Here is a 23075-nt window from a genome sequence, read left to right as displayed (position 1 = left end):
CAGGAAGCACTGATTTTCGGTCTGCCTTCACAGGTGGGTGCTGATATCTGTGGCTTTTACTATGATACTACTTTTGAACTCTGCCTGCGTTGGACACAGCTTGGTGCATTCTATCCCTTGTCCAGAAACCATAATGCATTTGGTCAGAAGGTAAGTAGGTGCCACTTAGAAATATTGCAGTTTGGACATGAAATATATATATATATATGTCAAATGCTCACTTTTCTGGGCTTGGTACAAATTTGGAATGTTCTAATTTGTTTTGACATTCAGTATTGTAGGACTGATGCAATTCTGATGGTTGGCCTGGAAAGACGTTTTTAAATTATGAGCAAATTTTGATCATTTGGTTTCTCAGTTTGATTAATCCCCTTAATCTTTTTACAAAAGTTTTCAAAAGTATCAGCCAAGTCACTAGCTTTGTGGAACAAACACCTTTCCTACTTAAAAGAAATCATTTTGGCTCAGGTTTGTGTAAAATAAATACAGGGCCAAGGCTGAGGTAATTTGTTATCTGGTCACATCAGGGTCTTATGAAAGCTTGTCAAGCACTGCTGCTGTTGTGAACAAACCAGTGCCCATTGAATGTCTATTGACCCAGCTACTGTAAATAAGCAGTGTTGACAGAAAAAGGGGGGACATTAAAATTATGTCTCTGGAAACCAGCTGATTCAGAGAACAGCATAATGTCGGTCAACTGCCTCAGAGACCACCAGTCTGAAACATAAAATGTAGAGGATCAGAGTTTTGCTTTCTTTGCAAATGTAATTAAAAGGAAGAGGATACTTTGGTTATACCTGAACAATAAACTTTTAAATAACATTTTTGGGACGCATTTATTTGTAACACTTTTATCCCATTCTACTTTTGAGATGCTTAGGACAATATTGGTTCTCTGCCTTCTTTAATCCTTACATGTGGGGGGGGGGTCCTAATTGGGGGAGGGAGGGTGTCAGATGACCCCAACAGATATTGAAAGTACCTCAGGGGTGAGGAGATGAAAAGAACAGCCATGCTCCCAGCAACATATGCAGCAGTCGCATACATAAACATAGTGTACAATGGGATTCTACATGCATATTAAAACTGGTCAAACTGGAGAGGGGAGAGTCATTAGCAACCTTCATGCATTGTTCCAATGGGGGGGGGCATCTGAACCCTCCTCTATATCATGAGATGAATTGTGTTGAGATGTTGTGGTTGGCCCAAAGTTACCCAGCAAACTTCCATGTATGAGCAGGAACTTGGATCTCCCTGATCCGTACCAGGACATCTCACTGGTTCCTGCTCCCAGGACCTTCACAAAAAAAATTGTTTTTTTAATATATTGTGATTAGATTAGCTCATCCCTGACTACTGATCCTGCTAGCTAGGGATGATGGGAGTTGTAGTCCAAAAAACCCCAAGTTTGGGAAACCCTGGCTTAGTTAAAAGCCAAGAAGTTGACGAAAGAAGTCTTTAATAGGTTTACATGCCAAAGCCTGTTGTTCCCTTAGCTTTCAGGATGGGGCAGGGGGTTCAATAAGCTTGAATGCGTAAATATAAATAAATGCAAATCAAACCGAAATCCTACTTTTTCACAGGAACAAGACCCTGGAGTGTTTGGGCTTGAATTTGCCACAATTGCACGATCAACACTGCAGATTCGATACTCCCTCCTGCCATACTTGTACACCCTATTCTTTGAAGCTCATGCCTTTGGAAATACAGTAGCCCGAGGTTTAATGCATGAGTAAGTTACCCATTCATTTTTCCTCCTTGTCATGGGTCTTTAATAAAATATATGTTATTAGGTATATGGGTCCTCCCTTAAAGAGGGCATGTGTTGTGGCGAGACCTGACAACCAAACCCTGTGTTGTGGGTGGGCATGATTGGATAGCCACAACACCCAATTGGTAGGTCCCTTGATGCAGGGTTTAATCAGGCCAATGGGACACAGTCCAAACAGATCAAGGGACCTATATATACGGTACCTATGCACGTGACCCAGAGCTTCCTCTTTCGGCGCGTGCATTCGGAACACCCGCCCACCTCTCCCTATTTTTAGGGCTTGGGCGCTTGACCTTGCTATGCCGCCGTGTGTTGTCTGTCATTTGGACAGGGGTACGACAGGAATTTTCCCCACTTGGCTGATTGGCTGTCGCCATTTGGGTTTTGCCTGCCACGAATCATCACAACTTGTAAGATTGCAGATAGGCTCTGGTTCAGGTGATAGGGATGGCGGAACGCTCTTGCTATCCCTATGTGAAGGGTATTCTGTTAAAGGAATCCAAGGACTCAAAAGTTTTGGTCAACCCCGTGAGGGGGTTGTGCCCGTGCTGGAGTCCAGGGGAACATCTGGGTGGTGGACATAGCCTGTTCCCGGCTTTCCACCTATCCGGGTGTTCACCCTAGGCTGACCTATGCTGATGCCCTGGGTCAGCGCTACCTGCAATGGTGCAGAGAGCTAGTTAAACCAGAGCCTATGAGTATTGTGTGAATTTATTTAAGGGGGAGGTTTAAAGGTCTGAACATGCAATTATTTTGTTGATCATAATGATGATGGTGAAGAAAACAGGGCTATGTGTTCTCCACAGGCACAGCAACAGCAGGTTACAATGGAAATACAATATTTACAGGCATATTTTTAAAGTCCATTGCTTACCATTCAGAATTCTTTGTTAGTGGAAGGTTTGTGGCTAAGTCAATGATAAACTGTTTGAGGGTCTCCAAACGAAATTCAGTTACAAAACAAAGACAGCATTGCTCAGTTTCACCCAGGGTGTGATGATGGGAATTAAAAATGATAGTGTAAAGGCAAAAATCATGTATAAGCCTGACCCTACCATGAGGCAGTGGGATGAAGCTGCCTCAGGTGGCAGATGCTGAAGGGGCAGAAGCAGACAGACCTGTATGTGCCACGTGATCTGAAGAAGTGTGCATGCACACGAAAGCTCATACCAAGAACTAACTTAGTTGGTCTTTAAGGTGCTACTGGAAGGAATTTTTTTTGTTTTGACTATGGCAGACCAACACGGCTACCTATCTGTAACAATGCCCCTTAAGTTGGCCTTGTGTCCTCAGGTGCAGCAGAAGATGCTGGCATCAAAGTAAGATTCAGCTGCCAGTCTGGTTGACTTTTGTATGTGGAATATGCAGAGGCACAATCTTCTCTGCCTCAGGCAGCAAAATGTTTCTAGCTAGTCCTAGTCATCATTAGATTCATTAGATTGATAGGATGTTCTAAATACCTTTTGGTAAGCCCTCCTTCAGTCGAAAGAACTCCTGCAATTATATACCCTGCCCACAGGTTGAGTACACCAAACAGTGAGCCATTCATGCAGCATAGTTTTCATGCAAACCAGCCCCCACCACATACTTTTCTCTTCCGTGCTTCAAGCAGCCAACAAGAAATATTTTGTAGCACATGAGAACGGCCAGTCTACACAGAGAGACAAGTTTGTGCCAGGTTTCCGTGCCTGTTTAGTGTCATCGAAGCAGCTGTCCGCTGGAAACCAGAAATAGCTGTACGATGAGGAAAGATGAGATGGCTGCCTCTGGGAGCAGATTTTGGTTACTTTTAAGAGCAGCCCGTTTTGTTGGGAGACAGAGGAAGCTAATGGGGTTAGAAACTTGAATTTTTTTACCTCAGGTAGAAAAAAGGCCTACTCTTAGTAGTTCTAGGTTTTTAGTGCCACAGTTATGTGTGCCTCTTTTACCTCCTGAAATGGTATCTAATACCATGCAGATACCCCATGGAGCCTGCTAATGCTTGGGTCCAGCACACTATTTGAAAGCATTATTTGGGTTGTGTTTTTAAAGGGACTCATGACATAGACATGCAGGTCTGAGTTTGATCGATTTCCTCTTTATATTGGATGGTTTCCTTTTTATATTGTGACAGCGTCGAAACCATTTAATCATGCTCATTGTGCTTGCATTAAGAGCAGTGTTTCTTAGTCACCTTTCCTTTTATCATTTAAATCACATTATGAACGAATGCGTCTTGCCTCACTGAGGAGAAAGGGAGAGAAACAGCCCAGTTTCTTTTCCATCCAAAGAGCAAAACATAAGGTGTCTCTGTGAAGTTTGTTTTGCCACACAGCTAAATAGAGGAGGAAGCCCTGAAGGAAGCCTGGGAGCATATTTACCCTTGCACATTGTGACCTCACAAAGTGTCAATTGCTTCAGAAAAACGAATAGCTCAGATACCTGTGGGCTTCTTTTTTCTTCAGAACATTAATGGCGCAACCATCCCTTTTCCAAACCCTCTGTGTGCACATATGACAAGCTGGTCTTGAGCTTCCTCACAGTTGCTATAAAGGCCACTGCAGCTCAGATTACGGCCGAGTTTGATTTCATTTCTGGGCGAGGGAGAGATTGTGATTCAGAGGCAAATATGCACCCCATGTGTTTGACTCCTGCTAATAAAACATCAGGCAGCCACTGACATGCAGCAATGCCATGGAATACTAATGAGAACAGCTTTCTAAAGCTCAATATAGAAGCCCCCAAACCTATGTCAATGGTATCAGTTACAGGTAGGTAGCTGTGTTGGTCTGCTGTAGCCGAAACAAAATAAAAAAATTCCTTCCAGTAGCACCTTAGAGACCAACTAAGTTTGTCATTGGTATGAGCTTTCATGTGCATGCATTAGTTGGGATGCGGGTGGCGCTGTGGGTTAAACCACAGAGCCTAGGACATGCCGATCAGAAGGTCGGTGGTTCGCATCCCCACGACGGGGTGAGCTCCTGTTGCTCGGTCCCTGCTCCTGCCAACCTAGCAGCTTGAAAGCACCTCAAAGTGTAAGTAGATAAACAGGTACTGCTCCAGCAGGAAGGTAAACGGCGTTTCCGTGCGCTGCTCTGGTTCGCCAGAAGCAGCTTAGTCATGCTGGCCACATGACCCGGAAGCTGTACGCCGGCTCCCTCGGCCAGTAAAGCGAGATGAACGCCGCAACCCCAGAGTCGGTCACGACTGGACCTAATGGTCAGGGGTCCCTTTACCTTTTACTTTTAAGGTGCTACTGGAAAGAATTTTTTTATTTTGTTTCAATGATATCAGATTGGTATTTTCTTTTTGGAACATAGGTGGGCTGACTTCAATACACAGTGAAACCATTTAACTACAAATATCTACACAAAACTGGCAGTGGCTTTCCATAGACCCTGACAGAAGTATTGGCAAACGTTGCCTAGAGATGCTGGGAATTGAATCGTAGAATTGTTGAGTGGGAGGGGATCCTGACGGTCATCTAGTCCAACCCCCTGCAATGCAGAAATCTTTCCCACGGCTGTCCCTGGGTGGGCTCAAACCGCCAACCTCCTGGTTAACAGCCAGGTGCACGGACCCATTGCGCCACCTGACTGTGGAACCTTTCGCATGCTAAGCATGGGCTCTGAACTATGGCCCTTCCCCTTTCAGAGAAGGAAGCGTAACATTTCCTGTATTGCTGTACCTTTGGCTTCCACGGCACACAAACTGGTAACCGGAAGGGGTGTAGGTGGGGGGAAAGGAAAACAGAAATGCGGAGCTCCGAAGTGCTGTGGAGCTTTATATAGGCAGGGGCGTCTTAATTTTTCCTCGTGGAGGAATGCTTTGCAGTCATGGGGCATTTCCTGGCATTAAAAAGAATAAAGGACGACATGTTTATACTGTGTTCCATGTTGTATCCCATTGATCTTTTCAGTGTGACCCAGAGGCTTATGCCATTCACATTCTATGTACAAGAAACTGAATCCTAGTCTATAGAAATAAATACTCATCTTATTGAAATAACTTAAAATAAAGGAATCTGTGGTTCGGCAGCTGCTGAGCTAGAACAACCTAACCAAGCCTGAGGTGCCTACAAAAGGTTGTTGAACATGAACCAAGGCAGTTGCATGACAAGGCAAGGCTTAGAGAAATTTGTATTATTGCCAAGTAATCAAAGTACTGAGCTGAATATTATTGGGGAAAGTGGCTTCAAGTACGAAGAACTGTTTCAGCTATCTTTTATTATCTCTGAAGTTTTAATCTCAGAAGGTTGTACTGATTACCGAATGGAATTTTAAGATAATGCTTAAGATAGCACATGAGGAATAATGCAAGTAATTTTATTAATTATAATTGACACTGCACTTGCCAGCATGCTGAGTGTTTTAGAGCAATTTCATTTATCCTGTCAGCACAATACAATTTACTGAATGTTGTATATGCAAATATCAGTCTGGAAGAAAGTTTTGTTAATATTGAAGGGAAAGCCTAAAAAAGAATGACAAAAACATAGCCTCCGATGCATTTGACTAGGGTTAATATTATTTTGCCATACCACAGACAGAATAACTGAAAAGAAGGGCATAACTGGGTACAAAAGTACCATAATTCCACATCCAACCAGTCAAACAGGCTAGATGGGACCTCCGTAGGCTTCACTATCAAATACAAACAACAGGAAGGAAAGTGAAACTAAAGTAACTGCTTTGCTCTGAAGGCGCAATGTCAAAAAATTAAGTCGTGTTGATAGGGAACACCCCCCAATTTTTCACAAGAAATATATCATAATATAAAATAACATAAGGTTATTTTATGTTTGGGTCCTAATGATTCAGCAAAACTGGTTAGAGTCAGAACATCTCGTTATGTGCCTGTGTTTTTAAGATTAGACTTTATCACAAGGAACACACATATTGGTTAACCATGAGTTATTCTTAAGGTGGGGACGCAGCTGTCGGAGACAGCAAGGATACACAAGCTTTGAAAACACACATGTTCTGGAATGTTGGAGGGTATGTACTGTACAGTGGTACCTTGGTTTACAACCACAATCCGTTCTGGAGGTCTGTTTGTAAACCAAAACAGGTTGTAACCCAAAGCACGCTTTTGCGAATGGGGCCTTCCCCCCAAAAATTTCCTTGTAATCCAAAAAAAAAAGGTTGTAATCCAAAAAAATGTTGCAAACCGGGACACGCACTTCCGGGTTTGACGTGTTTGTAATCCAAAACCTATGCAACGCAAGGTATAAGGCAGGAGCTCTCTGCTAGGGTATAAATTATGGACAATTTGGAACTTTAACACCCGCATTTATTATGAATTATTATTTCTAATACGAATGTTGGTGGCTCCATCCTATTTGGCAAATGCAGACAGGGAACCTTTGCAAGCCGATAAAAACATTCTGCAGTTTCCACATATTGAGCAAATTATACAATTCTTGTTCTAGGTTTCCAGCTGACCCTCAGACCCATGAAATAGACACAGCTTTTCTTTGGGGATCTGCGTTTATGATTGCTCCAGTTCTTCAAGAGGCAAGTGCTGGCAACACAATGGTACTGGGAGGAAGTGAAGATGGGCATATCATTCATAGTTTTCAAACAGAAACAGGATGAACTTCTGTTTGCTCATACCCTTGCTGCTGGTGCATGATCACAGTCAATTATAGAAAATGATTGAATCTCAGAGATAGTCATTATAAATTGATCCTAGTCAATTTTCGGAAGAGATTGAATCCAAGAAAAACTGAAACAGTGAATACTAGCTCTCACCCAGCTGCTCCCAAATTTTCCTGCTCCTCTTGCCTCCCTTCAGAGATGTGTGTTTGCACTCATAGTAAATCAAATTGCTAGAAATTAGCAAAAGGAGGAAAGGGATGGGAAAACACAGTTGTAAAGCAGATTGAAATATTTTGATACTATTTTTTAAAAAAATAAATAAATCTGTAACATGCGGCCAGGCACTGAGGAAAGGTTTTAAACCACCACGAATACTGATTCATGCATCAGTTATTCTATGTATATAAATCTATTACCTTAAGAATGCTGCAGTGTGTACAGAGCACAGTAATGAACTCATTGTACTGGCACAACGAGCCTTTCTACCCTTGTACAGCAGGCCAAAAAATTAGATCATAAATCTGCCTTGCTTAAAATGCAGATGCCTAATTGTCAGGGTTGACAGCCTGGAGGAAAGCCAAGGAGCGGGAAGGTAGCAACAGGCAGTCTACTTTGCTCAGTCTGTGCTGAGCAATGAGTTGCTTAGACTGAGGAGCCATGCCTGAATCATTAGCTGCACAAAGCGAGGTGAAACTCTTCCAGTTCTGGGCACCACAGTTCAAGAAGGACACTGACAAACTGGAACGTGTCCAGAGGAGGGCAACCAAAATGGTCAAAGGCCTGGAAACGATGCCTTATGAGGAACGGCTAAGGGAGCTGGGCATGTTTAGCCTGGAGAAGAGGAGGTTAAGGGGTGATATGATAGCCATGTTCAAATATATAAAAGGATGTGACATAGAGGAGGGAGAAAGGTTGTTTTCTGCTACTCCAGAGAAGCGGACACGGAGCAATGGATCCAAACTACAAGAAAGAAGATTCCACCTAAACATTAGGAAGAACTTCCTGACAGTAAGAGCTGTTCGACAGTGGAATTTGCTGCCAAGGAGTGTGGTGGAGTCTCCTTCTTTGGAGGTCTTTAAGCAGAGGCTTGACAACCATATGTCAGGAGTGCTCTGATGGTGTTTCCTGCTTGGCAGGGGGTTGGACTCGATGGCCCTTGTGGTCTCTTCCAACTCTATGTTTCTATGATTCTTTTGGTCATTAGTGCCATGTAAGTTATGGTAGGGATGCGGGTGGCGCTGTGGGTTAAACCACAGAGCCTAGGACTTGCCGATCAGAAGGTCAGCAGTTCGAATCCCCGCAACGGGGTGAGCTCCTGTTGCTCGGTCCCTGCTCCTGCCAACCTAGCAGTTCGAAAGCACATGCAAGTAGATAAATAGGTACCGCTCCGGCGGGAAGGTAAACAGTGTTTCCGTGCACTGCTCTGGTTCTCCAGAAGCAGCTTAGTCATGCTGGCCACATGATCCGGAAGCTGTACACCGGCTCCCTCGGCCAATAAAGCGAGATGAGCGCCGCAACCCTAGAGTCAGTCACGACTGAACCTAATGGTCAGGGGTCCATTTACCTTTACCTTTAATGTATGGTAACTGCAGTACTGTGTCCTAGCTATGGTGGTGCCTGTAATGGTGGCACTGAATCACAGGCGAGAGCAAGTGAACCACTTCCTCCTCCAGCTTGTGGCCGTCTTACACTAATTAAATCAAGCCACAGTTGTGATCGTAGTGAAGCCGAAACAAAAAACCTAAGTTCTGAAGATGGTGGTCATCACACTTTTGAAATTTGACTGGATAGCATCACAATTTGTTTACCAGTGGTATAGTTGTATCTGTACAAATATCAAACCAAAACTGAGGATATCAACACTGATATAGCAGATGTTAAGTTGTGGGCGAACATATCAGACGACACAGCAATTCTTCAAACAGCTCTTGTTTATTCAAAGGCCAGAACAGAACTGAACTGAAGAGCTCAATCAGCCTGCTTATATAGAGCTCCAGAACAACGTAACTGTTGCAACTTTCTAAAACTATCCAATCACTGAACGTCACTTTTGATCCTTCATTTGCATAACTATCTACAGTATCCCCTTGCTGGCCCAGGGTGAGAACTTCAGTACATAACAGGAGAAATGTATAAAGCTGATCTAACTCTTTCATGTTGGTTACAGGGAGCAAGATCAGTAGACGTATATTTCCCAGAAGCACCCTGGTTTGATTACTATACGGTATGTATTTGTAAAGATTACATTATGTTATATATCATCGAGTGTCTTACATATAATCTCACTGATCTCCAGTCAGCTGGCATTTCCATTGTTTTTCTTCATGTGCCCTTTACTAAACTTACTAATTTCCATTTTCAAAATCATCATAGAGTCCATCTTTGTTCTGCGCTGAACTAAATCTGAAAATGTTGAAATTTCAAGGAGCCTATGGAATTGCGACTCAGCTGAGCAATTTTTCCTTCCACTTTATGAATTGATTTCCCCCCTTTGCATTTTATATATAAAGATGTGTCTTTCTATACTCTTGTGTGTAATATACCCCACACAGCCTTGGCAATAGGCTCAGGACTGAAAATAGAAAATACTACTTTAGACAAAACAAACACATGCTTAAATTCATAACCACAAGCTAGTTGAGACAAAAGCTATCTAGATGGCTTTAAGAATTCATTTAATTCACAGAGGAAAGGTCTACCCAAACCTACTAGCTAAATGCACCCTATAAGTGCCAAGGAATGTTTACCAGATGTTGAGGATAAGAAGCAAGAGATGGACATCTCCATCTTGCTTTGTTTATGAGTTCTTCAAGAAAATCTGGTTGGCCATTCATGAAGATACAATGCTGGACCAGGTGAACCATTGATCTAATCAAGAATAAGCAGGATTCTGCCTAAGGTTCCTTGGAGGAAAGGAAGGAGATAAATGTAGTAAAACAAAGGAAATAAAATCTTATTTTTCAGACTAGTTACAAATATGTTTATTTGCATATATGAGAAGCTATAGGTCCCAGGAAGTAATTTGCATTTTTGTTTCAGTAAACATTGTAGTATAAACAATAGGCAATTTTGAGTTCAGATTAAAATCCTGTTTACATGCCAACTGTGGAAATGGCTTATGTATTTATTTTTTTAAAACTATATACCGCAGTTTACAACAGTTGCAATACAGTAAAAGCCACAAAAATAATCAAAACAGATCACCAGCTATTTATATAGCCAGAGATGCTGCTACGATTGCTTTTGAAATAATTTTTCAGCTGTGTCCAATTTTTTGGTAGGGAGATAAAGTGCCAGAGTCATCACACCGTAACCGCGCCAACATTAACGCCCCACTGGAAAAGATTCCACTCTTTATCCGAGGAGGATATATTTTGCCAACGCAAACACCAGCCGTAAGAACGGCTAAGAGGTAACTAACATAATTACCTTTTTAAAAAATGATCAAATTAGAAAACTGGCCTGAACTTGGTACCATGCTGAAATTTGTCTGTGTTGTGCACCAAGTGTCAATTCCTTATAAATTACTATGGTAATGAGTATAATCTCACTTTGCACACTTAAAACCTTCCTGTTTGTTTTTTTCAAATGAAGTTAGATTGCTTTTTGCTCCTTGACATGGCAGAAATGAAATATGGGGCTGAGAGCATCAATGCACACATGGCATTTGGGAGGTGGGTTTCCGAGTAGCCAATGCCTCAATCTATGTCTGTCCAATCTTTATCCCTAGTGCTTATTTCAGGGTTGTTTTTAGCATTGGAGATTCAGCCTTTCCGCAACTACCATATCCAGCTGTCCCTTCTTGGGTTTTTGTGGATTGTGGGAGCAGGTTTTGCCTCAACACTTTAGTTTTTCGGGGGCGGGGTGGGGGGGTTGCACCTAAATGTGCAAAGAAGGTGCACCTATAGCAAACCTGTATGTTCCTGATGAGTACATTAATGTTGCACCACAACCAACATTGCAAATTTTCTATTAGTGTATGGGTAAGAAAATTTCTATTAGTGTATGGGTAAATAAATGCTGTGGGACGCGGGTGGCGCCGTGGGTTAAACCACAGAGCCTAGGACTTGCCGATCAGAAGGTTGGTGGTTCGAATCCCTGTGATGGGGTGAGCTCCTGTTGCTCGGTCCCTGCTCCTGCCAACCTAGCAGTTCAAAAGTACATCGAAGTGCAAGTAGATAAATAGGTACCGCTCCAGCGGGAAGGTAAACAGCGTTTCCGTGCGCTGCTCTGGTTCGCCAGAAGCGGCTTAGTCATGCTGGCCACATGACCCGGAAGCTGTATGCCGGTTCCCTTGGCCAATAATGCGAGATGAGCTCCACAACCCCAGAGTCGGCCATGACTGGACCTAATGGTCAGGGGTCCCTTTACCTTTACAAATAAATGCTAAATCATAGCTGTAGATACCAATGAATTTAATAGCCTTCTCAGTTATACAGGTACACCTCCAGGTCACATTTTTGCTATAATGATATGACCAGGGAGGCTGAACATTTTGGATTTGACCTATAGCCTTTGAATTAAGTCTCATGCTCTGCATATTCTTTGGTCTCCCATCACTATTTATGTCAGATGCTCATAGGGCACTTTCTTCTCCATTACTGGATAGCTCCCACTTGTTCACAGGACCATATTACTGGGCCATGCTTTCTTGTGTTTCATAATTGTTTTGTTGTTGTTGTTGTTTTATACTGTAAGCCGCCCTCTGATCTTTGGATGAAGGGTGGTATATAAATGTTATAAATAATAATAACACTAATGATAATGAAAAGTCTATGGTTAATTGTCCTTGTGTTGCATTTTGAGGTACCTTGACATATATTCAGTGGCGTAGCGTGGGTTTTCAGCACCCGGGGCAAGGCAGGTAATTTGTGCCCCCTAACCCGTGGATTTGCGCCCCCTAACCCTACCCCCCAGATGTTGTGCCCGGTGCGGCCGGGGCCCCCTGTACCCCCCACGCTACGCCACTGTATATATTGCTGTTTAATACATGATTTGTGCATGGTTTGGTTTTGAATGTGGAATTTAGGTCTTTTATGGATTCCCTTTATTTGGGATTGGCAAACTGTTTAGAGATTTCTAATGAAATCTGAAGCCGGATAGGAGTTAATCAAATAAATAAAAAGACTGTATCACCCACATTTCATAATTAGTTTTAAATTAATAATCCAACAGCCGACTGAATCCATTTGGACTCATTGTTGCCCTGGATGAACAAGGCCAAGCCACTGGTTCTCTCTTCTGGGATGATGGCGACTCTGCCGGTGAGTGTTCAGAAATGCTAGTATTGTATCTAAAACACATTTTATAAAGCGTAAAATTGGCAGGGAAGGATCTGACCTACTAACTGTCCCTTTAACTTGTGAGGAGTGGAGGGGGGGAAGGTTATTATTGAAGAGGCAAGCACATGTTGTCTCATCGTGTGTCCTTTGTTATGTTTGAGTCTAAAAGGAAGCTGTTCCTTTTCCTTGTTAGATGACCTAATACTAACATCAGTCTTTTGATTTGTGTTTTGGCAGACACGGTCGAGAATGGAAATTATTTCTATGCCAGATATACATACAGAGAAGTAAGTAGAAAAAAAGCACTTGGACAAATAAGGTGTGTATTCAGCAGGTGTGGGTAGGGATGGAGAAGAGAGGTTCAGGAAGCAAAAGCTAAGTAAGGAGTAGAATGAGTAAATAATAATAATAATAATAATAATAATAATAATAATAATAATAATAATTTTTATTTATACTCCGCCCACCCCAGCCAAGGCTGGGCTCAGAGCAGCTTACAAGCAATAATAAAAACAAGTTGAATGATTACAACTTAAAAACAAAATTAAAATACAACATTAAAATATTGAAACATTAAAATATTAAAAATTAGGCTGGGGAAGTGGTAGCCTCTATTTAGGGAAGACATGTATCAGTTTTTCTTGTTGTTGTTTAGTCGTGTCCGACTCTTTGTGACCCCATGGGCCAGAGCACGCCAGGCACTCCTATCTTCCAATGCCTCCCGCAGTTTGGTCAAACTCATGCTGGTAGCCTTGAGAACACTGTCCAACCATCTCGTCCTCTGTCGTCCCCTTCTCCTTGTGCCCTCCATCTTTCCCAACATCAGGGTTTTTTCCAGGGAGTCTTCTCTTCTCATGAGGCGGCCAAAGTATTGGAGTCTCAGCTTCACGATCTGTCCTTCCGGTGAGCACTCAGGGCTGATTTCCTTCAGAATGGATACATTTGATCTTCATGATATAAATGGCTTTGAACTGATATCACTTCCAGCTAGTCCCTCCCAAAAAGGTGGCCGGTCCAGAGGTGGTCTTGCAATCGCCATATCGCTTAAAATGAGCGCTAAACTCTCGCTAGTTCAGACTTTCCCTCCTTTTGCCTTTACAGGTCTGATTTCAAGCGAAAAATTCTCACTATTAATCATCAATGTTTATTTTCCTCCAGGTGGTCTTATATCGGACCTCCATTATAGATGGGATTCTCTGGAAGATCATTTATTGGCATGAGGTGGCCAAAGTATTGGAGCCTCAGCTTCATGATCTGTCCTTCCAGTGAGCACTCAGGGCTGATTTCCTTCAGAATGGATAGGTTTGATCTTCTTACAGTCCATGGGACTCTCAAGAGTCTCCTCCAGCACCATAATTCAAAAGCATCAATTCTTTGGCGATCAGCCTTCTTTATGGTCCAGCTCTCACTTCCATACATCACTACTGGGAAAACCATAGCTTTAACTATACGGACATTTGTTGGCAAGATGATGTCTCTGCTTTTTAAGATGCTGTCTAGGTTTGTCATTGCTGTTCTCCCAAGAAGCAGGCGTCTTTTAATTTCGTGACTGCAGTCACCATCTGTAGTAATCATGGAGCCCAAGAAAATAAAATCTCTCACTGCCTCCCTTTCTTCCCCTTCTATTTGCCAGGAGGTGATGGGCCCAGTGGCTGTGATCTTAGTTTTTTTGATGAGGCAAAAACAAGGGACACACATTTGGAGGGGATCCAGTGAATCCTCTTCCTGATTCCTGATATGTGTTTGAAAATCTTCAAGGATGGAGATGCCATAACCTGTAGAAGCTGCTCCTTCTCTTCTTTCTAATATCCTGGCAAATGTTTGAACACTGCAGGCATCTTTATCCTCCCTTAATGCCCCTTCCAAGTCAGCTTCATGCTGTTAGTAATATTGGCAAACATAATGTAACAGGCTATTGGCCGACCATCTCTTTGTTAGGGAGATCGCTTATTGATAGCCCAAAATGGTTGGTTTACTCAGTGGGAGGTATTTGTTGAGAGATCACTCTGAAATGAAAAGCCATGAGTACAGATTGAGGGGGGGAGTAGTGTGGGGTAGCTGATCTGCTGCCGGATAAGAGTTTTCCCCACTTAGGTTCTACCTATATATTTGTAAACCAAGCAGTTCTTACAAACATGTCACAAATCCTCTATGTTCTCTCACCCGAAAGGAAACCAAATCAAGGTAAGAGTTTTCGCTGCTTGTGGGAAACACACAAAATATCAAGCATTAGTGTTGCTGTAAGTCAGCATGCATATCTGTCTATGAAGAAAAAATCAGAACATTAGGGAGGACTGAATTACCGCTACTTTCTGATTGCGGCAGCCGAGAAAGGTTCCTTTCCCTCCAGTCCTCCTCTACAGAGCTGCCTATTGATGATGATATTACTCAGGTCTGCAGTCCCAGAAAGATGCAATTGGCATTCAGTCCCAGAAGTATGCAATTAATAGGAGCCATTTAGAAGAACAAAATGACATTAATATTCCTGTGGTGTTGTTCCCAGACCTCCTGCTTACAGCACTGACAGTGAATTGGAGAAGAGTGATGACTATTTTTTCTGCATGATTATCTCTGCAGAGACTGGCATCGGATATTTCGTCTTAATACAGCAGATGCTTTTCCAGCATTAAGGCCCTTCCTTTGCTCTTTTCTTCAGAGTGCTTTTATCTTGTTGTCTTGCACAAAACTGGCATAGGCTGAATGGCAAAGGAAGGAAAAGATTAGACTAGGCTTCTGTCTTTGGCGTGGCGGGCAAAATGTGCCGAAGGCAATTGAGAGGCGATAGCCACTTTTATATTCTGCAGGAAATCGCTTTGCATTTGATTGCTGGCTCTGTGGCACTTCTATTTCTCATTGCTTAAATTGGATTCTTCTCTGTAGTACCTGAAATTACAACCTGCATTTAAGCCAACCCAAACCGCCAAGTTAACATTGCAAATGTGAGGTAGTTAAATCGGCATTCTAATACAGAAGAGGCATGCAATGCAGTGATATATAAGAGAGGCCTTAGAGAAATGTGTGTGTGAGTGAACAGACAGGCAAACACAGAGACACACAGTATTGAACTTTCTTAAAACAACATTCATAAACCTGCAGTAGTGAGAGAGGTGGGAAGCAGGGGCTATTCCATCAGCTCTGTTGAAAGGTGCTCTGGAAGCCTTTCCTGCTGAAGAGTGAAGTAAACACACATTCTTTATTACGGTCCAAAGACTCACAAAAACACTCCCGAAAGCAAAATATAGCAGGTATAGAGAGAAAACGTTTTATTAAGAAGAGTGAAGTGAGCTTAATAAAACCCCAATATGATAAACCAAGAGAAATGAAAATTTCCAAGAGCAGTGATCATACTCAAAACTGCATTACAAAGTCAGGGGGTGGGGAGATTCAGCCCAAATTCATGAGGTCGCGGAATCTGGCGGAGGGCCCTCAATGCCAACCAGAGCAGGCAGGGAGAAATATGTGGCCAAAGATGCTCAGGTCCCAGGCTATTTATATGTAAAATAAGTAAGTAAGTAAATACTGTAAATATTCATATGCTGTAAGTTTCTTACAGTCCATTTAGTCAATTTTTCACTAAAACTGTTCTTACACATGTCTTAATTTTATTCTGATTGAATAGCTGACCCTGTTTAAGACTGTTTTAAGTAAGAGACACTTAACATCTATTCATTTCCCGTTTTCTTTTTCAAAATAGAAAGAAAGAAGGCACCTATCCATAACTTGAAAACTTATTTATTTGTTATTGCATCAACTTTATATGCTGCTTAAATTGTAGAAAACCTCAAAGCGATTTACAAAAAAGATTAAAAAATAAAACTTGGGGGGGGGAATCACAAGCATACTTTAAAACGTACAAAAGTTACACTGGAAAACTAAAGATTTGCCCACACTGGAAGAATGGCAGATGCAACTGATAGACTATATGGAGTTAGCTGAAATGACTGGCAGAATCCGAGACCTGGGAGAAGAGGCTGTGGAGGAGGACTGGAAGAAATTTAAGGACTATTTACAAAAATATTGTAACTTGTATGAATGTTAAGAAAGATGTAAGATTATTAACAATAGGGCACCATCAAGCTAGTTAAAAGGAATATGAAGATAAACGAAAAGATAAGAAAAGATAAATTTTGGATAAATATTATGCTAAAATTAAGCTTTTAAGATTTGGGTAAAACTATCTAAAATTAGGACACAATTACTGGAAAACTATAACATAAGAATTGAAACAAGGTGATAAATTGCTGGGTAAAGTTGGAAAAACCTGGAACGCAGGAATGAGAGATGTGAGGAAGTCTAAAGAAGTGAAGAAAATGTGGTTATTGGAAAAATTATATGTTATTTTGTTTGTTTTTTCTATTGTATTAAAAAAATCTTTAATAAATATATATTTTTTTAAAAAAAAAAACAACGTACAAAAGTTAAAATACCCAAATACATTAAAGTTAAGTCAGCTTTCTAAGCATCTGGTTAGGCTTGTCTAAACAAGGTGCCGAAAATAGTACAGTGAATAGCCTGCTTGACCTCAATAGGCAGGGTATGCCCAAGTGCAGGTGCTGTCACACTAAACAATCAAGGTTCTAGAAATGTGGAACGGGTATTATGTGGCACCTATACTAGTGCCATGGAACACAGGTGGCGCTGTGGGTTAAACCAGAGAGCCTAGGGCTTGCCGATCAGAAGGTCGGCGGTTCGAATCCCCGCGACGGGGTGAGCTCCCGTTGCTCGGTCCCTGCTCCTGCCAACCTAGCAGTTTGAAAGCACGTCAAAGTGCAAGTAGATAAATAGGTACCGCTCCAGCAGGAAGGTAAACGGCATTTCCCTGTGCTGCTCTGGTTCGCCAGAAGTGGCTTAGTCATGCTGGCCACATGACCTGGAAGCTGTACGCTGGCTCCCTCGGCCAATAAAGCGAGATGAGCGCCACAACCCCAGAGTCGTTGGCGACTGGACCTAATGGTCAGGGGTCCCTTTACTTTCTACTAGTGCCAATTTCGACTGAAGCACATAGTGGGCACATAAAATCATGTAATAAATAAAAAAATCACGTAATAACAGGTGTAGAGAGGAATGCTGCAGTCAGAGGATTCTAGCGAACTGCTGTTGGAAACTGACAGATCTGCTAGCGAAGTAATTAATACCTGCTCAGTAGCTGGTTTTTGTGGGTCTTTTATTGCTTGAAATGCATTTGGAAGTTGCTCAGTCATTGGCAGCTGTCCCCTTGGGTGTATTTCTTCAGCTTTCAGTGCTAAAGGTTATCTCTCCAAGAGCAGGTGTAATAATGCACAGCACTCAGAAGTTGTATCCTGTGCCAACACAGGGCTGTGCTGATTGTGTTTTGACGTGGTTTTCAATGTACAGTGGTACCTTGGTTCCCAAACTTAACCCGTTCCGGAAGTCTGTTCCAAAACCAAAGCGTTCTAAAACCAAGGTGTGCTTTCCCATAGAAAATAATGCAAAATGGATTAATCCGTTCCAGACTTTTAAAAACAACCCCTAAAACAGCCATTTAACATGAATTTTACTGTCTAACAAGACCATTGATCCATAAAATAAAAGCAATAATCAGTATACTGTACTATAAAATAAATAAGACAGCATTGTAGATGATAAAAATTAAAAAAAAATTTTTTCTTACGTGCACTGATGATAGCCATTGTTTGGATGGGGGGCTTTTATCCATTTCTGCAGTCACACAATCAATCAATCAATCAATCAATCAATAGCTGAACTGGGTTCCACACTGTCAAAAACACGAAAAGCCACACAAACCAAAACGCAAAAACGAAAGCTCCAAATATCACCTCTGTGTTGTGTGGGTGCTTGGGACTCAACAGCCGACAGACTCAACAGGAAACCTCTGATTAGCAGTGGGGGACACAACATACAAACGGAACACACTCAGCATGTTCTGCTTCCAAGGCAAACACCTACTTCTGGGTTTGCAGCGTTCTATGTCCAAGTTGTTCATAAACTAAGCTGTTCTAAAACCAAGGTACCACTACATGACTATCACTCTGCCTACAATGCACAGGAGACAGGGGCTGGAATCATGTGTTGTTAAAAGGGTGTCTGAATGGCCTCTCGGGGTTTTTTAATTTTATTTTATTCTTTGAACAATTCTGAAAAAACGCACCATGTTTCTTGCCTTGTTTATCAGAGCTTTCCCAGACCTTATCAGCTTCTTCAGTATCTTTAAAAAGAGGGCATATGGAAACTATGGTAACTACCTTAGGAGAACCTATAGAGAGGTGAATAACTAAGCCATTAAATTGCAGCTGTGGTAGCTAGTGGCTTGTGGAAGACAAAGTCTCTCTTGTGTAAATGCGCTATGATGTATGTAGCAGCTGGTCCTTTGTGTTCCAATTTAGCTGAATGTTTGTTCATCTGTACTTCTGACACCCAACTGGAATTCTGACAGCAGCACAAGACAGTTCTGTGTAGGACTTTTAAAAATAAAAAAATAGTGATGCTTACATCATTTCGCCATTGCACTGTGTGTCAAATGAAGACCTAAAGTATTTTCCTCCTGAATTATTCTAGGGGCACTTGAAGACAAGTATTGTCAACAACAACTACCGTAGGGTCGATTCTCTAATATATGATACAGTTCAGATCCTTGGTGTGACCTCAAGACCTAATGCTGTTGTTATGAATGGAAAAGGCATCCGCGGAAGTGACATACATTACCAGGAAAATGGGGTAGGCATTCTGCTTGTGAATTACTTATATTTATTGTTGTTGTTGTTATTCTTGTATCATATATATATAGCACTGTTTCTGTTTTGCTGCAGTTAATCTTCAGACAAAAACTATGTTATTTATCTCGCTGTCTGTAATGCGCTTTATGTAATCAATTAAGTACATTGCATTGTCATTACACGATTCCAGTCCATTCAACTGTGTGCCAATTCACCATTGGCAGTAGTACACTGTGTGGTAGTTCCCTGCAACATACCAGAAAGGGCAGGGGGGTAGCCTGAGGTGAGTGTGGTGCAAACACACGGGCAGGAGCGCCGGATTGGTTCTAGCACATTTTGTCACACCAGCAGTAGCATCTCCTTCCTCCTCCCCATCCATGTCCCAATATGCTGTAGTTCAGGGGTCGACAATGATTTTTGTTTCCACCTCCATCATTCTGCCCAGACACTGAGGTCCAGCACCGAGGGCCTTCTGGCAGTTCCCTCACTGCAAGAAACAAATATACAGGGAACCAGGCAGAGGGCCTTCTCGGTAGTGGCACCCACCCTGTGGAACGCCCTCCCACCAGATGTCAAAGAGAAAAAGAACTACCAAACTTTTAGAAGACATCTGAAAGCAGCCCTCTTTAGAGAAGCTTTTAATGTTTTAATAGGTTATTATATTTTCGTGTTTTGTTTCGTGTTTGGGGAAACCCAGCCAGATGGGCGGGGTATAAATAATAAATTATTATTACTTTGAGGCCGGTCCTGTCCACTCCCCGGCAGACCTCTTGGTGGGCCAGAGCATGCGCGCCCATGCATGCACTCAAGCTATTTCCAGCACTCCTCTGGGTCGGAAGAGCACCGGAAATAGCGTGTGTGCATGCACATGGGTGCTCCTCTGTCCCGGAAGTGCGCCAGAAATGCACCAGAAATAGCTTGCACGCACGCGTACAGGCGCTCCTCCAGGTGAGGAGCGCCTGTGCGCATACGCTATTTCTGGCACTCTTCCGACCCAGAAGTAGGTCCCCCATGGTGAGGAAAAAAATGCCACTGCGGGGGGAAAATGCATAGAATCCCCACGCCAATCCACAGAACGACCGTGAGCCGGTTCCAGGAAGCTCATGGGCTGGAACCGGCCGATGGGCCTTAGGTTGCCAACCTCTGCTGTAGTTACTTAGACTGGATCTAGACACGTCAAACCAGCGTTTCAGTTAAACATGTTGCAAACTTTGTACGAGAAATCAGATTGGCAAAAGCGGAACTCCACAGTTTTAGAATGCATACACAACACATATGAAGCGCTTTTTCTTTGCCGATGTAGCCGAGTCCTCAGTCAGACCTGGTTTTCTGCAGCTTTCTTGGCAGTGGTGGGGGAGGGGTGAGAAATTTCTCCAAAATTTCTGAAAGCAGCTGTTGCTTACCTTTACTGGATCTTGCCAGAAAGTATGACCAGTGAGAAAGTCAGGATGCCTTCTTCTTGAAACGCCTTGGTCGCAGCATGAAATTGTGTTTTTCCCGTCTTTCCAGGTAGCACAGCCAGTGGGAAGTTGTGGAGTGAGCATTGTGCTACTGAGAGTGATGTAGGGTGCTTATTTCTAAGTTTTAAAAGGATGGGGGGGAAATGGGAAGCCCTTGTCCACCTCATAATATGAAGTAAGGTAAAGAGCAACACCTTCCTGAAAATTTCAGAGGAATGCCTCCCCCCACCCTGTGATATTTCATCCCATCACCACCCTGCCATCCACCCAACAATTCATCAAAAACTGGGGGGAAATGAAATTCTTAGCATAGCTCTTGGCTTGAGCCTAGTGCCTTTCATTTCAGAAATTAATGTCAGGTCTAGAGTAGGAAGATTGAATTTCCCCTAATAGAGATTTTTCCACTCCAGATACCTTGTAGTTGGCTATTTCACTCCAAATATTTTCTGTTATAGATGCTTTACAATTGCACTGCCCTCAAATGGCCCTTAAAGCCAGTAAAAGTCAGAAATCGCTTCTGAACACACCATCATATTTTTCTGGAAATAAATCACTAAGGACGCAAGCAAAAAAAATTAATAGTTTTTGCTGTGCTCTCTAGCTGGGAAATGGAGTCAGGATAAGAAGCCCCATTGCTTAATGCTGTTTCTGTAACTTACAATACTGAACAAATTGGTTGAACAAAGAACTAGAGAAAGAGGCTTTGCGTGGAAGCAATGGAGAGGCCGACACTTTCTATTTTAAAAGTGTCAGACTTCATCATTATAATTACTTTAGAATATTTTCCCCCCTGCCTGCATTAAAAATATACTGGAATTACGAAAGGTGCCTATCAGATTACATATCAAAACCAATAGTTTTTGATGGGGAGAGGACTGTTCAAGAAAATACAGGTGGCAGGTGATGGGAATGACCTCTGCATGAAATGTTGGAGAACTGTTGCCAGTCAAGAGTGGGCAATATTGGGCAATAGGGACAAATAGTCAACACAGCTTCTTGCATTCCTAAAGCATAATATTGTTTTGCCAACAGAAAAGAGAAATTGTGTATCCTTGGGAAATAGTTTCTGGAATAAGGTACTTGATCAGAATAAGATAAGCCCAGGTAATCGGTATTTGTCCAAAGCAGGCATAGGCAAACTCGGTCCTCCAAATGCTTTGAGACAACAATTCCCATCATCCCTGACCACTGGTCCTGTTAGCTAGGGATGATGGGAGTTGTAGCCCCAAAACATCTGGAGGGCTGAGTTTGCCTATGCCTGGTCCAGAGGATATTGGTTTAGTATGGCTACAACAGGGCTAGCCTCTTTTCTTATTAAGATCTCTCATTCTTATAGTAAATAGTGAGACTCTAGGGGCCTGAATTCGCCAACTTCTCTGTGTGATTTGCTGTTCTTAACAGGATATGCTTGTCCTTTGGCACACATCTCCTTTAAAACTGTAGACAAATAGTTTGCAAATGGATAATAGAAAGAACTTTAGTTAGACTGAATCATAAAAAGATGTCGCCTATTTATTTTTCATGTTGAAATCAGTAGTGTTGCATTTTAGTTGTTTTGGAAGTGCTGGAGAGTTCTCAACCATTATCTGCAAAAAAGACAGTGTCTGGGTAGTGACCTTTATCCTGCCTTAGACTTCAGGTGTCTAGACTAGGTATCTTAGCTTATTTCTATATGAGAGGCATGTTATACCAGTCAAAATACAGTGGTATGATTCCAACAAAATGAAGCACTTTTAAGTTTCATTGTTTCATAAAGTAATTAAACATGTATTTAAACCTTCTCCTAAGGGCTTCCTAAATGTTTAGCTTTGGATGGGTTGCTCCTGTTCCCATTTAACATTAATTTTCTTTCTTTCTCACTAGAAACTTGTTGTGCACCTTTCTGTACCACTTGGAGAAGAGTTGGACCTCATACTTCAATAGGATGCTGAAGAAATCAAATAATTTGCTTTGTGATTAAATCTGTAATTTGAATGTCTTCATGAATTCTCTTCTGAATTAATAAACATCAGTACCTTGCATATTTTTGTGAGTGTCCCATGTGTCCTCCTTTCTAGAGAATTACAGGGTAGGTTTTTCTGAGAAGCATAAATCAACGTGTCATTTTTAATGTTAATAAATGTCTGGATTCAAAAGTAAGTGGGCCTTCTGCTTCCATAAGCAGGCTAGACTTTTTGAAGTCACTTCCAATTATATGAGATATATTCAACTAACTATAATGGCCACAACTAATTTAGGTCCTTTGCAGTGTCTACTCTAAGTAGAAGTTAGTTGAGTTCAATACTATG

At 42.1% G+C, this 23075-nt stretch overlaps 1 protein-coding gene across 1 annotated transcript in view; it reads left to right on the top strand.

Annotated features, from left to right (window-relative positions):
* Window positions 1-22808, top strand: part of LOC309379724 (sucrase-isomaltase, intestinal-like) — a 94146-nt gene extending 71338 nt beyond the window's left edge. The window contains exons 15-23 of the mRNA XM_081929134.1: window positions 34-150; window positions 1584-1732; window positions 7182-7266; window positions 9518-9574; window positions 10632-10762; window positions 12526-12614; window positions 12870-12919; window positions 19170-19328; window positions 22651-22808. Of these exons, the coding sequence (XP_081785260.1) occupies window positions 34-150; window positions 1584-1732; window positions 7182-7266; window positions 9518-9574; window positions 10632-10762; window positions 12526-12614; window positions 12870-12919; window positions 19170-19328; window positions 22651-22710 (897 nt within the window). The 3' untranslated portion in view covers window positions 22711-22808. The remainder of the gene's footprint in view (window positions 1-33; window positions 151-1583; window positions 1733-7181; window positions 7267-9517; window positions 9575-10631; window positions 10763-12525; window positions 12615-12869; window positions 12920-19169; window positions 19329-22650) is intronic.
* Window positions 22809-23075: the final 267 nt, after the last annotated feature.

This window comes from Podarcis melisellensis (assembly GCF_964234715.1).
Source record: "Podarcis melisellensis genome assembly, chromosome: 10".
Taxonomy (NCBI): Eukaryota; Metazoa; Chordata; class Lepidosauria; order Squamata; family Lacertidae; genus Podarcis; species Podarcis melisellensis.
This window is presented reverse-complemented; position numbering and strand designations above follow the sequence as displayed.